This window comes from Lynx canadensis, chromosome D1 (genome assembly GCF_007474595.2).
Source record: "Lynx canadensis isolate LIC74 chromosome D1, mLynCan4.pri.v2, whole genome shotgun sequence".
In the NCBI taxonomy this organism is placed as follows: Eukaryota; Metazoa; Chordata; class Mammalia; order Carnivora; family Felidae; genus Lynx; species Lynx canadensis.
Genome location: NC_044312.2, coordinates 22,021,311 through 22,034,187, shown reverse-complemented (window position 1 = coordinate 22,034,187; position 12,877 = coordinate 22,021,311). Strand labels below are relative to the sequence as shown.

Below are 12,877 nucleotides of genomic sequence, written 5' to 3'. Positions count from 1 at the left end.
TCACCAAAATCCTACAGGAGAAAACAGGCAGCAACCTCTTTGACCTTGATCGCAGCAACTTCTCACTTGTTATCTCTCTGGAGACAAGGGAAACAAAAGCAAAAATGAACTATTGGGACCTCCTCAAAATAAAAAGCTTTTGCACAGTGAAGAAAACAACCAACAGAACTAACAGGCAACTTATAGAATGGGAAAAGATATTTGCAAATGAGATACCTGAAGACTCCCTGACTCTGAACCCTCAAGGACAGAGCTGTATGACAGTCAAGTTTGATGTGTAGATATAAAGTACTGATGAGTGACAGAAAAAGATGGGTTGGTCAGCTCTATGGCAATTGCTTTGAACTCCTTACAAAAAACACAGTGCCCACCTAGGAAAGCAGGTTAAGGCACCTCCTTCCTCTAGCTGAACCATAACCCAATCTTGATAAGGTGATAAGATCCTGTTGGATGAGGGTTACCTCAAGTTTTGAGCAGGAAGAATTAAAATGTACGTAGGCATCATCTCATTTCTGGTTAAGCAATAAAGAAGATATGCTAATCTTCAATTTACATAACACACCCATCCATCTGGCAATGAGGCAAACCCTCTTTCCTTGATTCTCTGCCTTAAAAAAAAAATCTGGCTTTAGTGGTAAAAAAGCTCAGTGTAAGAAGGAACAATAAATAAAATAACTAAATGCAAATCAAACATAAATGTCATAACGTTTAGAAAACTTTTTCTCTTAGGCATTAAAAGGTCAAATTGGATGTCCCTATGTTCTTTTACAATCGCCAATTCATTCTTTTTGTCATTTCTACCCTGATGTTCTCCATGGTCTTTCATCCCTGATCTTCTGAATTTTTATATGCCTGGGAATTCATCAGATTATTAAAACCAGGTGACTGGGTGCCTATCTGATGATTCAGGGTGTGAGCTGTATTAGAGAACTTCCACCTGCTGGAATGAACCTATTTCTATTTAATCACCCCTTCTTATAGAAAGGCCACAAAATGCTGCAGCCTCTAGGTTCCAATAATAACAGATAATAACAACTAGGTCAGAAGTCCCACAACTAAGGGATACTACTTTCATACCTAAACCTTCTATTATTTATGGGGAGGGGGAGCAGAGAGAGCGAGGAGGACACTTATAATGCTAACGAGGTTATTTCAGGACCAACGTTTTTAAACTGAATTGTTTTTAAGAAAATTCAAACATACACAAAAACAGACTGAATAACATGAGACCCTGACATACCCATGGTCTAGATTTGTTATCATCAAACTTTTGCCACACTTACTTTATCTCTGTTGTCTCATTTTGTTGAATTAAAGTAAATCTCCAGCATAATTTCATTTCTTCCCGATATACTTCAGTATCCATATCTGTATAGATATTTTCATATAATACTTCATCATATCTACCAAACTTAAGACTCTTCAAATTCTCTTGCCTGCTTCAAAGACAGATTGCTTTTTTTCACATCAGGATCCAAACAAAGTCCATACATTATATTTGGTGGTTGTTATCTCTAGAAGTCTGTCTTAATCTAGAACCATCTCCCCGTTTTTTAAATTCAAGCCATTAACTTGTTGAAGAAATTGTCAGTTTACTTTAGAATGACTCATCCTTTGGATTTCTGCTTTCTCATAGTATAATTTGTTTCCCTCTATTTCCTGTAAATAGAATCCTCACCACCCTTCTCTTTACATATTGTCTTCATCTAAACCATCTAAACAGAGAACAATTTGAGCGGCTATTTTCTCAATTCTTCCCAGGATGGTGCGTGGTGCCATTCTAAATGAATAGGAGAGAAGTTACTTTATTATATACAGTAGATTCCATAGGACAGTAGGACTCAATTTCCTCCCAGAACCCAGATGAGAAAAGCTTACAGGCTTGATCATATTCAGTTTCAACTTTTGCGGGGCACAAATACTTCACAGAAGGCACTGTATGTTTTGTATTGCATCATACCAAGAGGCACAATGTCTGCTTCTCTTACTCTTAGAGATGTGAGGATGAATTAGTGGGTTCAGATGATGGAAATGTCTAACAGTTTCATCCACTAATGACTGCTGTAGATATCTGGTGGGGGGATAGGCAGTTGCAAAGAACCTAAGCCAAGGATTGAGTGAAAATTTCTACCAAGGGTGATCTATCTCATCGTGGGGCCCAAAAGGGATGACAACTTATATGGTACAATACCAAACTGCCTTACTCAAAAGGAATCCATCTGACTTCTCCTTGGCATACCCCTCTAATAGTGGTCAGTGAGAGCAAGACCAGACATGGACTATTCATCTCCACCTTAAAACAGCTTTAAAACTTTGGGGCGCCTGGGTGGCTCAGTTGGTTAAGTGTCCAACTTTGGCTCAGGTCATGATCTCATGGTCTGTGAGTTCAAGCCTGCGTCTGGCTCTGTGCTCAGAGCCTGGAGCCTGCTTTGGATTCTGTGTCTCTCACTCTCTCTGCCCCTCCCCCCACTTGCATTCTGTCTCTCTCTCAAAAATAAACATAATTAAAAAAACCCATAATAAATAAATACATAAATACATAAATAAATAAATAAATAAAAATCTAAGTCAACATATTCAAAATTGTTTGCCTGTCAGAATGGGCCTAGCATGCCAGGAGAGCATTTCCTTTATCTTCCTCAATAATATTTCCAATCTCCCAAATCTTTTTTTCAGAGAAGCATGGAGAAATGCCCCACCAAGATGGGACACAAAACAAATTATGTTCACTACACCTAGTGGGAAATGAAAAGAAATATTTTGCCTCCAAAATCATAACCTAAGTAAACATGGTAAAGTAATACCAGATACCCCCTTTATCACACTTTAAGTGGTTAGAAGATATGAAAGCAGCAGTTTCTAGCCTCTGCGCCCAGTGGGTAGTCAATAAAGTTGCTGACAATCTCATTCCTGCTATCAAAAAAGGGCTAACTAGGTAAGGGCGGGGCCTTTAGTTATGTACTAAAGCAATATACTACAACAGTGCAAGAGGGAGAACAGAGTTTACTAAAACCAAAGCAACTGGAGCAAGCTGTTTTGGTTAGACCGCCTAGGAAAATGTATCATGCACCAGTTTTTTACTGCCGGAAAACTAGTACATGAATATCCTCCGCTACTACCATATTCCTGAGGTGGCCTCCATCATATACGTGTTCCATCGCTTAGCATGGATGCTGTGAACCAATAAAGTTCCTGTCTTGGGAGCAGCACAGCGGGATTGTGCTTCTCTTGCTGCACGTATACCCGTACTTTCTTGCTCTTCTTCCACCTGCTCTGCCCTCCTAGTCCACTGGGACCTATCGAATCTGCATCTACTCTGACAAGGTCGGTGGTGGAGTCGGAGTGGAGGAGAACGAACCTGTCCTACCCTCGCCTCACTGTCCACGAGTAAGACCTACACTAGTGCAAGCTCAGCATGAAGAGCAAATGAAATGGAAACCTTGAGAGTGAGGCCAAAAGTATAAAACATAATTAATAAGTCCATACAATGTTAGCACTACAGGGGAGATTAAAGGTCACTTAGTATAACTCTCTTATTTTATAAAAGAGAATACTATAGTCCAGAGAAATTAAATTATTTGTCCCAAATTACAGTAGCAATGAGAAAATAAAATACAAAATAAAATGATGTCCAAAGACCTTTTGGGTAAAGATCAAAAACATTAGGTAAAACTAATAATCACGTAGAAATACTTGGAATTTTTAAAGGACAAAAATGTTCATTCATTTTACAAACATTTACTGAGAGCCCATTATAGTCTTAAGAACCGGGGATGAACCATTGAATAAGCAAAAATCCCTGTCTTTGTGGAGTATACAATCCAGCAGGGAGAGAGAGAAAATAAACATTAAGTAAAATATATAGTATGTCATGCAGAAAGAAGTATTGTGAAGAAAGGTAAAGCAGAGAAAGGGGATAAGGAATACCTGGGTGTGGAGGTGGTCAGGAGGGTTGATTTTAAAATAAGATGGTCAAGGGTGCCTAAGTGGCTCAGTTGGTTAAGCATCCAACTCTTGATCATAGCTCAGGTCATGATCTCACAGTTCGTGAGTTCGAGCCCTGAGTCCAGCTCCACACGGACAGTGCAGAGCCTGCTTGAGAGTCTCTCTCTCTCTCTCTCTCTCTCTCTCTCTCAAGAACAAATAAACATTTAAAAAAAAATAAAAAATAAGATGGCCAAGGGTCCAGAAGGCCCTTTAAGAAGATACATTTGAATAAAGACTTAAAGGAGGTAAGGAAGTTAGCCAAATATTACCTGAGGGAGAAGTGTCTCCATGCAGAGCAAACAGCAAATTAAAAAGCCCTAAAGCAAAAGTGCCCCTAGACTGTCCTAAGGAATACAAAGATGAGCAGAATGTGCAAAAACAAAGAGCAGTTGGAGATAAAGACTCAAAAGGGATTAGGACCAGATTTTTTACGGCCTTGTATGACATAATAAGGACTCTGGCTGAAATTTCCTGAATAGCCAAAGGGAACTGTGAGCAGAGGAGTGACACAATCTTACTTTTTCTGAAAGGACTGCTCTGGTTGTGGTACTAAGAACAGTCTGGAAGGGGCAAATATAGAAACAAGATAACCAACTAGGAGACGGTCACAATAATTCAGGAATGATGATGACTCAGATCAGGGATGCATTGGGGCAGATACTGAGAAGTAGTTGTATACTGCATACATTTTCAAGGTAGAGCCAACAAGAAGTTGCATAAGAAAGACACAAGTAAAGGTTGACTCTATTCTTCTTCTTCTTCTTCTTCTTCTTCTTCTTCTTCTTCTTCTTCTTCTTCTTCTTTTCTTGGCTAAAAAGATGGAGCCGTCATTTGCTGAGATGGAGAAGACTGAAGGAACAGATTTTTTTGTTGTCGTTAGGGGGTATGCATATGTGTGTGTAAAAGGTGGAAACCAGAAGGTTGGTTTTTGGATGTGTTAAGTTTGGTTGCTGTACTGAGAAAGTATACAAAGTACAGGCAGAGAGATTACTTAGGAAACTCTTACAGTAATCCATGAGAGAGATGCTGGTGGTTTGGACCAGGCATCTGGCAGGATAAGGAACATGAACGGGAGATACATTTTGAAGGTAGAGTTGACACAATTTGCTGACGAAGTGATGAAGGATGAAAATGAGATGAAGACAGAAGGCAATGATTTCTTCAAGTTTCTCGGCCTCAATAAATAGATGGGACATGGGAATTGACATGGGAAAGATTGTAGAAAGAGCAAATTTGAGGGAGGCCAACAATGTGGAAATGTCAAGTAAGCAGTTGGAGTTGTTAACAGTTTGATTTCAGTGAGAGGTCTGGACCAGAATATAAATTTGGGAGTATGTAGATAACATTTAAAACCATCAGGGGCGCCTGGGTGGCTCGTTTGGTTAAGCGTCCGACTTCGGCTCGGGTCATGATCTTGCGGTTTGTGAGTTCGAGCCCTGCATCAGGCTCTGTGCTGACAGCTCGGAGCTTGGAGCCTGCTTCCGATTCTGTGTCTCCTTCTATCTCTGCCCCTCCCCCACTTGTGCTCTGTCTCTCTCTATCAAAAATAAATAAATGTAAATTAAAAACAAAAAACAAAAAACATCAGACTAGGGGTGCCTGGATGGCTCGGTCGGTTGAGCGTCCAACTTCGGCTCAGGTCATGATCTCACAGCTTGTGGGTTTGAGCCCCTTGTTGGGCTCTGTGCTGACAGCTCAGAGCCTGGAGCCTGCTTCCGATTCTGTGTCCCCTCTCTCTGCCCTTCCCCTGCTCGTGCTCGGTCTCTCTCTCTCAAAAATAAACATTAAAAAAAACTTTTTAAAAAACCATCAGACTAAAAGAGATCACCAGAAGAGTAAGTGTAGGTAAAAAAGAAGTCCAGGGACTGAGCCCTGTGACACCCTAATATTCAAAGATGAGGAAAACACAGCAAAAAGAAATGAAGAAGAAATAACCAGTTGAGTTGAAAGAAAAATCAAAAGCTTTGGTGTTGTAGAAGCCAGGTGATAAGAAACTTCAAAAAAAAATGTTTAATTCTGTTGAAAGGTCAAGAGGAAGTATGAGAATGAATGACCATTGGATTTAACAATATGGAAGTCATTGGTGACTCTGAAAAAAGCATCTTCATTGGAGAGATGAAGGCAAATGTCTTGCTAGAATGCATTCAAGAGAGAATGTGAGAACAGGAGGAGGAGGTAGAGACAACTCAAGGAGTTTTGTCAGAAAGAGAAGCAGAGAAGGCTGGTGGTAAGTAAAGGGGAAGGCAGGGGAAGAAAGATAGGTTTTCTTCTCTCTGGTTGGTTTTAAAGATGGAAGAAATCACAGCAGCTTTATATACTGATAGGAAGACTAGGAGTGAGGAGGAAATTATGATGCAGAAGACAAGGCAGAGAAATGCTGAGGCATTGTTTCCTTAAGTAGGTGGAAGGGAACTGGATCTAGCCACAAGTCAGAGCAGGCCTAAGATAGAATAAAAGTTTATCCATATTAAGAACTAAGATACACAGGTAGGTAGGCAGGTAGGTAGGTAGGATGGTGGGAACTTGGGGAACCTCCCTTTGACAGCTTGTTTTTCCAGAGATACAGGAAGCATTGTCACCACCTGGTAAGTATGAGGGAAAACCTAGAAGAAATTTGAGGAGAATAAAGAAATAATTATCTAAGAAAGTTCATTCTTACTCAGTTGTTTATTTGAAATGTCTGCCACCTACCCTATTTGAATTAGTGGGTCCAAACTTAATACCCCCCCTCCCCTCCCAGAAATCAAAATCTATCTCACTTAGGCTCACTTCTTACATCCAGGTCTCTTCATTTTTATAGGTCCTTCTCATTTAGAAACCTTGCAGAATTTGTCCATCCAACCATGAGTTCACAAACTTATAAATTAGCAAACTCTTAGATTCCAAGCTTCTTTTCAAAGTGCATTCATCCAATTTAAACAGGATTTGCCACACTACCATCAGTAAGGGTTATGAGACTCAGGCTTCCTCCTTGGTAGCTGCTAGCTATCCCAGCATTCTCTAACCCCACAGAAATAAATCATTAACACTGTTTATATATGGCCAAATTACAACGCAAAAACATATTCCTGCTCAGGGGAGATTTATGTTCACAGACTGAACCTAGAGGAAAAAGAATGGAAAGTTGCTTAATCCTATGCAAGATTTAATCCCATTATCATTTCACTCTGAACTTGGTGTCGGACATGTCAATTCACCTATCTCAGATAACCAAACTAAAAAAAAAAAAAAAAAGAAAATAGAATGAACAAGCAAAAAATTTGTAGTACAAGACCAAATAGGTAAGAACTAATACAACTTATCCTAGAAGTAAAAGGTTGGTCTGACATCTGAAAACCAATTATTGTAATACATTTTATTAAGTAGAAAAAAAAAGACAAAAAACACACAATAATCCTAATAGATGCAGAAAAACATTTCACAAAATTAAATACTTTTTCAGGATAAAAACACTCAACAAACTAGTAACAAAAGGTAACTTCCGCAAACTAATAAAGGGAATTCAGGGACCCTTTATTAAAAGCTTTTATTAAAACTCACAGCAAACATCACACATAATGATGAAAGACCAAATGTTTTCCCCCTAAGATTAGAAACAAGACAAGGATGTCCACTCATCATTCCTATTCAACATGGTACTGGATGTTCTACCCAGGGCAATTAGGCAAGAAAAAGAAATAAAAGGCATCCAGATCAGAGAGGAAAAAAAGCAAAATTATCTCTATTTGCAAATGAGAAGATCTTATATATTAAAAAATCCCAGGAAACCCCCCCAAAACTACTAAAAGTAAAAAAGAGTTCAGGAAGGTTGCAGAACACAAGAATAATATACAAAAAATCAATTACATTACTATACACTTGCAATGAACAATCTGCAAATAAAATTAAGAAAATAATTCTATTGAAAATAGCATCAAAAAGAATAAGATACTTTGGAATAAATTTAACAAAGTAAGTACAAATTTTATGCTCTAAAAACTACAGAACATTGTTGAAAGAAGTTAAAAAAGACTTAAATGAATGTAAAGATATCTTGTGTTCATGAATCACAAGGTAATTGCTCCAAAAGTGATCTATAGATTCAATGCAATCCCTATTTAAAAAAATCTCAGCTAGCTTTTTTTGCAGGAGGTAATCTTAAAATTCATATGAAAAATGCAAGCGACTCAGAATAGCAAACCAATCTTGAAAAAGAAGAACAAAGTTGGAAGACTTCCACTTCCCAACTTCATAACATACTAGAAAGCTACATTAATCAAGACAGATTGTACTGGTATAATGATAAACATATAGATTAACGCAATAGAACTCAGTTCAGAAATAAACCCCTACCTTAATGGTCCACTAATTTTTGACAAGAATGTCATATCAATTCAATGGCACAAATGATAATTTTTTTGAACAAATGGAGCTAGGACAACTGGATATCCTCGTTCAAAAAAGTGAAGTTGGACCCAGGTCTAACACCTACACAAAAATTAACTCAAAATAGATCACAGACTGGGGCGCCTAGGTGGCTCAGTTGGTTGAACATCTAACCCTTGGTTTCAGCTCAAGTCACGATCTCACGGTTTCTGAGTCCAAGCCCTGCCATCGGGCTCCATGCTGACAGTGTGGAGGCTGCTTGAAATTCTCTCTCGCCCTCTCTCTCTGCCTCTCCCCCGCTCACTCCCTCTGTCAAAATAAATAAACTTATAAAAAGAAAAACAATAGATCACAGACCTAAATGTAAGAACTAAAACGATAAAACTCTTATTAGAACACACAGGAATAAATCTTTGTGACCTTGGATTAGGTATCGGTTAAAGAAACAAAAGAAAAACAAAAGAAAAAGTTTAGATGAATTTGAGTTCATCAAAATTAAAAACTTCTGTGTGGCAAAGAAAATCATCAAGAAAGTGAAAAAAAAATCTCCAGAATGGGAGAAAACCTTCACTAATCATATGTCTGAGAAGAGACCTATATAGAGAATATACTAACACTCATAACTCAATAATCAAAAGATAAATAACCCAAGTACAAATGGGCAAAGGATCTAAAAAGACAGTTTTCCAAAGAAGATATACAAATGGCTGATAAGCACGTGAGATGCTCAACATTATTAGCCACCAGGAAAATGCAAATTAAAACCACTGTGAGATACCACTTCATACCCAGTGGGATGGCTATAATCAGAGACAGATAATGACACATGTTGGTAAATGTGAAGAAATCTGAACCCTTATCACCATAGGTAGAAATATAAAATGGTATAGCCACTTTGGAAAACGGTTTTCAATTCCTCAAAACATTCAACATAGAGCTACCATGTGACCCAGCGTATTCATTCCTAGGTATACACCCAAGAGAAATGAAAACATATGTCCACAGAAAAATCTGTAAGCAAATGTTCATAGCAGCGTTATTCATAATAGCCAATTAGGAGAAAGAGCCGAAATGTTCAAGTGATGAATGCGTAAAATAAAATGTGGTATCCATAGAGTGGAATATTACTGGGCAACAAAATGCAATGAAGTATTATACTGATACATGCTAAAACATGGAAAAAATCTTAAAAACATTATACTAAACATGGGGCGCCTGGGTGGCTCTGTCTGTTGAGCGTCTGACTTTGGCTCAGGTCATGATCTCACAGTTCGTGAGTTCGAGCCCCGCGTCAAGCCCTGTGCTGACAGTGCTGACAGCTCAGAGCCTGGAGCCTTCTTCAGGTCCTGTGTCTCCCTCTCTTGCTCTCTGCCCCTCCCTCACTCCTGCTGTCTCTCACAAATAAACATCAAAAAAAAAAAAGAAATTATACTAAACAAAGACTCCAGACACAGAAATTATATATTGTATGATTCCATTCTTATGAAAAGTCCGGAACACATAAATCTATCTATAGAGACAGAAAGCAGGCTGGTGATTGCTGAGGGCTGAGGGAGGAGGGAATGGGAAGTGACTGCTAATGGGATGGAATTTTCCTTCCTAAAATTTTTAACTGTGGTAAAAAAACAAAAACAAACAAACAAAAAACTGCACATAATCTAAAGTTTACCATTGTAATTGTTTTTAAGTGTGTACACGCTGTGTTCAGTCATGTTAAGTAGATTCACACTGTTGTAAAATAGATCTCCAATACTTTTTCATATTGTAAAACCGAAACCCTACACATTCAACAACTTTGCATTTCCTCCTCCCCCCAGACCCCAGCAATACTATTCTAGTTTCTGTCTTTATGAATTTGACTAAGTTCCTCATATAAGTGGAATCATACTGCATTTTGCTTTTTGTGACTGGTTTACTTCACTCAGCATGTTCGTAGGGCTCATCCATATATCATGTGGTAGTACTTCTTTCCTTTTTAAGGCTGAATAATATTCATTGTATGTATAGACCACATTTTGCTTATCCATTCATCTGTCGACAGACACTTCTTGGGTTGCTTCCACTTCTTGGCCACTGTGAGTAATACTGCCATGAACATGGGTATGCAAATATCTGTTCGAGATCCTGCTTCCAATTATTTCAGATACATACTCAGTAGTGGGATTGTTGGATTATGGGGGCATCTCTTTAGAATGACGAAACTATTCTAAAATTTGACAGTGGTGACACTTGCACAATCCTAGAATACACTAAAAACCACTGAACTGCACATTTCAAATGAGTTAATCACATAGTATATGAATTATATCTCAATAAAACTGTTAGAAATACAACTCTTAAAGGCTGAATCATGGATACAAATACTTAAAGATTTTGACTGAACTGGATTATTAATCTGGTTAAATAACCAGTCAATCTTGTCATACAGGTAATTTTGACCCTTATTTTTGATGACCTGGCTGGATGTTTAGGCGTTTTTTGAGATGTAACCTATGTGCTTCTTCAACACTGATCATTAGAGAAAGTTGGAAAAAGAAATTCTCAGTACCTTTAATTCAATACTAAACCTTTTCATATTTTGTGTCAGGAAATCAGTGATGAAATAACAAATTCACACTAACTATAGAAATTTTTACTTCATCTGCTCTGTAGATATGCCATTCTTCAGATTTTTAAAAGATAGGGAAATAAGGCAGGACCTTTACTCACTTTGACTTCAGATTTACTTTTTGAAATGTCACTCACAATTATTTCACACAGAAGAAGCTCAAAAGACAGAGGGTTTATTTACCTTGTTTTTACAGTACAAAATTATAAAATTATAAAGTACTATGGCCAATGGCACTGAATGGGGAAAGAGGCAATAAGTTTAAAAGCCAGGAGAGAAAAATCTTGAGGAAAACAAAATGTGCATCAAATTCAGATTCTTCTCATCTCTAATCGCTATATACAACTAGAACAGCTAACAGGAATGTAGATGGCCACTGATGCTCAGAAACCCATTTCATCATCTTTTCTGTTTTATCTAGACATTTCCAGTTTTGTCAAGACTCAAAGAAACAGTTTCAAATAGGCAATAAATGAGATAATCTCAATGATTTCTCATGATCTCTTCTGATCAGAGCAGAGCTAAGTAAAAAAACCTTACTGGTCTAACTGATCATTTTTTAAAAACAAGAGACTCTGCACAGTTCACGGCAAAAACACAAGCTTGGAAGCCAGCTTTCAATTTCAGCCCCAAGCACAGACTGAAACAATGGTAATGATCTAATTATAGAGACGGTCGTTACGTGGGACAGTCTTTCTTTCTAGATTACATATCTTATACACTTTATCAGTTTTTCCTAAATAATTTCTCAGGGTTGGTTTTAAATGAAGACTGAAATACTAACAGTTGGATTCAGATTCTCATTACACATTTTTCAAAGTCCGTCTGTGTGCAGAAACCAAATTATGCATGGCGACTCGAAGAGCTGAGTTCCCCACAGGGATATCACAGGAGTTGATGACCGAATGTAGTGCCCGGGTATATGCTGCAAATAAAGATTTGCACGGTGATGAAGTCAGTCAGATTCTCCACTACTCTCCCCACTTCCTTCCCATTAGTACTGCTTCTCTACTAAGTCTCATAGGTATTAACTTTGCCTATTCATTGAATACATATTTATCGAGTACTTAGTACATGCCAAGCACTCTGTGAGGACAGAAAAGATAATGAAGAGGATGGACACAGAGATAATTAAGTTTCAGGGTAATACTTTCAAACCAGAGGCATATACAAAATATTGTCACATAATGAATTTCAGAATGAATGAAAACACATCCGGGAAGAGGGAAAAGATTTCCAGAAGTAGTAACATTTAAGATGGTCTAGGAGGATTAATAAGAGTAAAGGAAAGGCGGCCTTCCGGGCAGAAAAATAGATGGCACAAAAGGTATAAAAGAAAGTGATGTGTACTGGAAGTAGCAAGTCTGATAAGGCTGGAGTGTCACCTGGGGCCAGAGAGAAAATATGCTAAATATGGCATGCATTTCGTACTGTAATGGTGAACCCTAGAGGTTTTAGAAATAGAGGAATGGCATGATAAGATTTGTGTTTTTAAAATTTAACTCACAGAATTGATTAGGAACTTGTATCACACAGACTGGGCAGGGGGAATACAAATACTGGCAGTATTTTTGGTATGCACATGAAGCCTACACAATCTCTGCCCTATGTAATAAATAAATATATTTAAGGACAGCCAGGAAACAGAAACATTGGTGACCATAATATGGACTGTTTTTCTCTAGCTGGGATTCCTGAATATAGAGCTGATACTGGTCCTCATTTTCCTCAGTGTCACCTGGCAGAAGTGGCAGTCTAATGTGGATACAGATGGTAATAAGTCTATGTTAAATAACATTAAAGTATTTGGGCAGTAGGGAATGTAACTGGACAGAGGCCTAACTTCGATGGCCCTAAAACACAAGCTCTCATTTCTTCATTCACAGGAGGACCTGGAATCCAAGTCTCCCTACAGTG

General features: G+C 38.1%; 1 protein-coding gene across 1 annotated transcript in view; it reads right to left on the bottom strand.

Moving 5' to 3' along the window:
- Positions 1-9,986: 9,986 nt before the first annotated feature.
- CCDC15 (coiled-coil domain containing 15) overlaps positions 9,987-12,877 on the bottom strand; it is an 86,144-nt gene continuing 83,253 nt past the window's right edge. Inside the window, exon 16 of the mRNA XM_030332767.1 lies at positions 9,987-11,885. Coding sequence (XP_030188627.1) covers positions 11,764-11,885 — 122 coding nt within the window. The 3' untranslated portion in view covers positions 9,987-11,763. The remainder of the gene's footprint in view (positions 11,886-12,877) is intronic.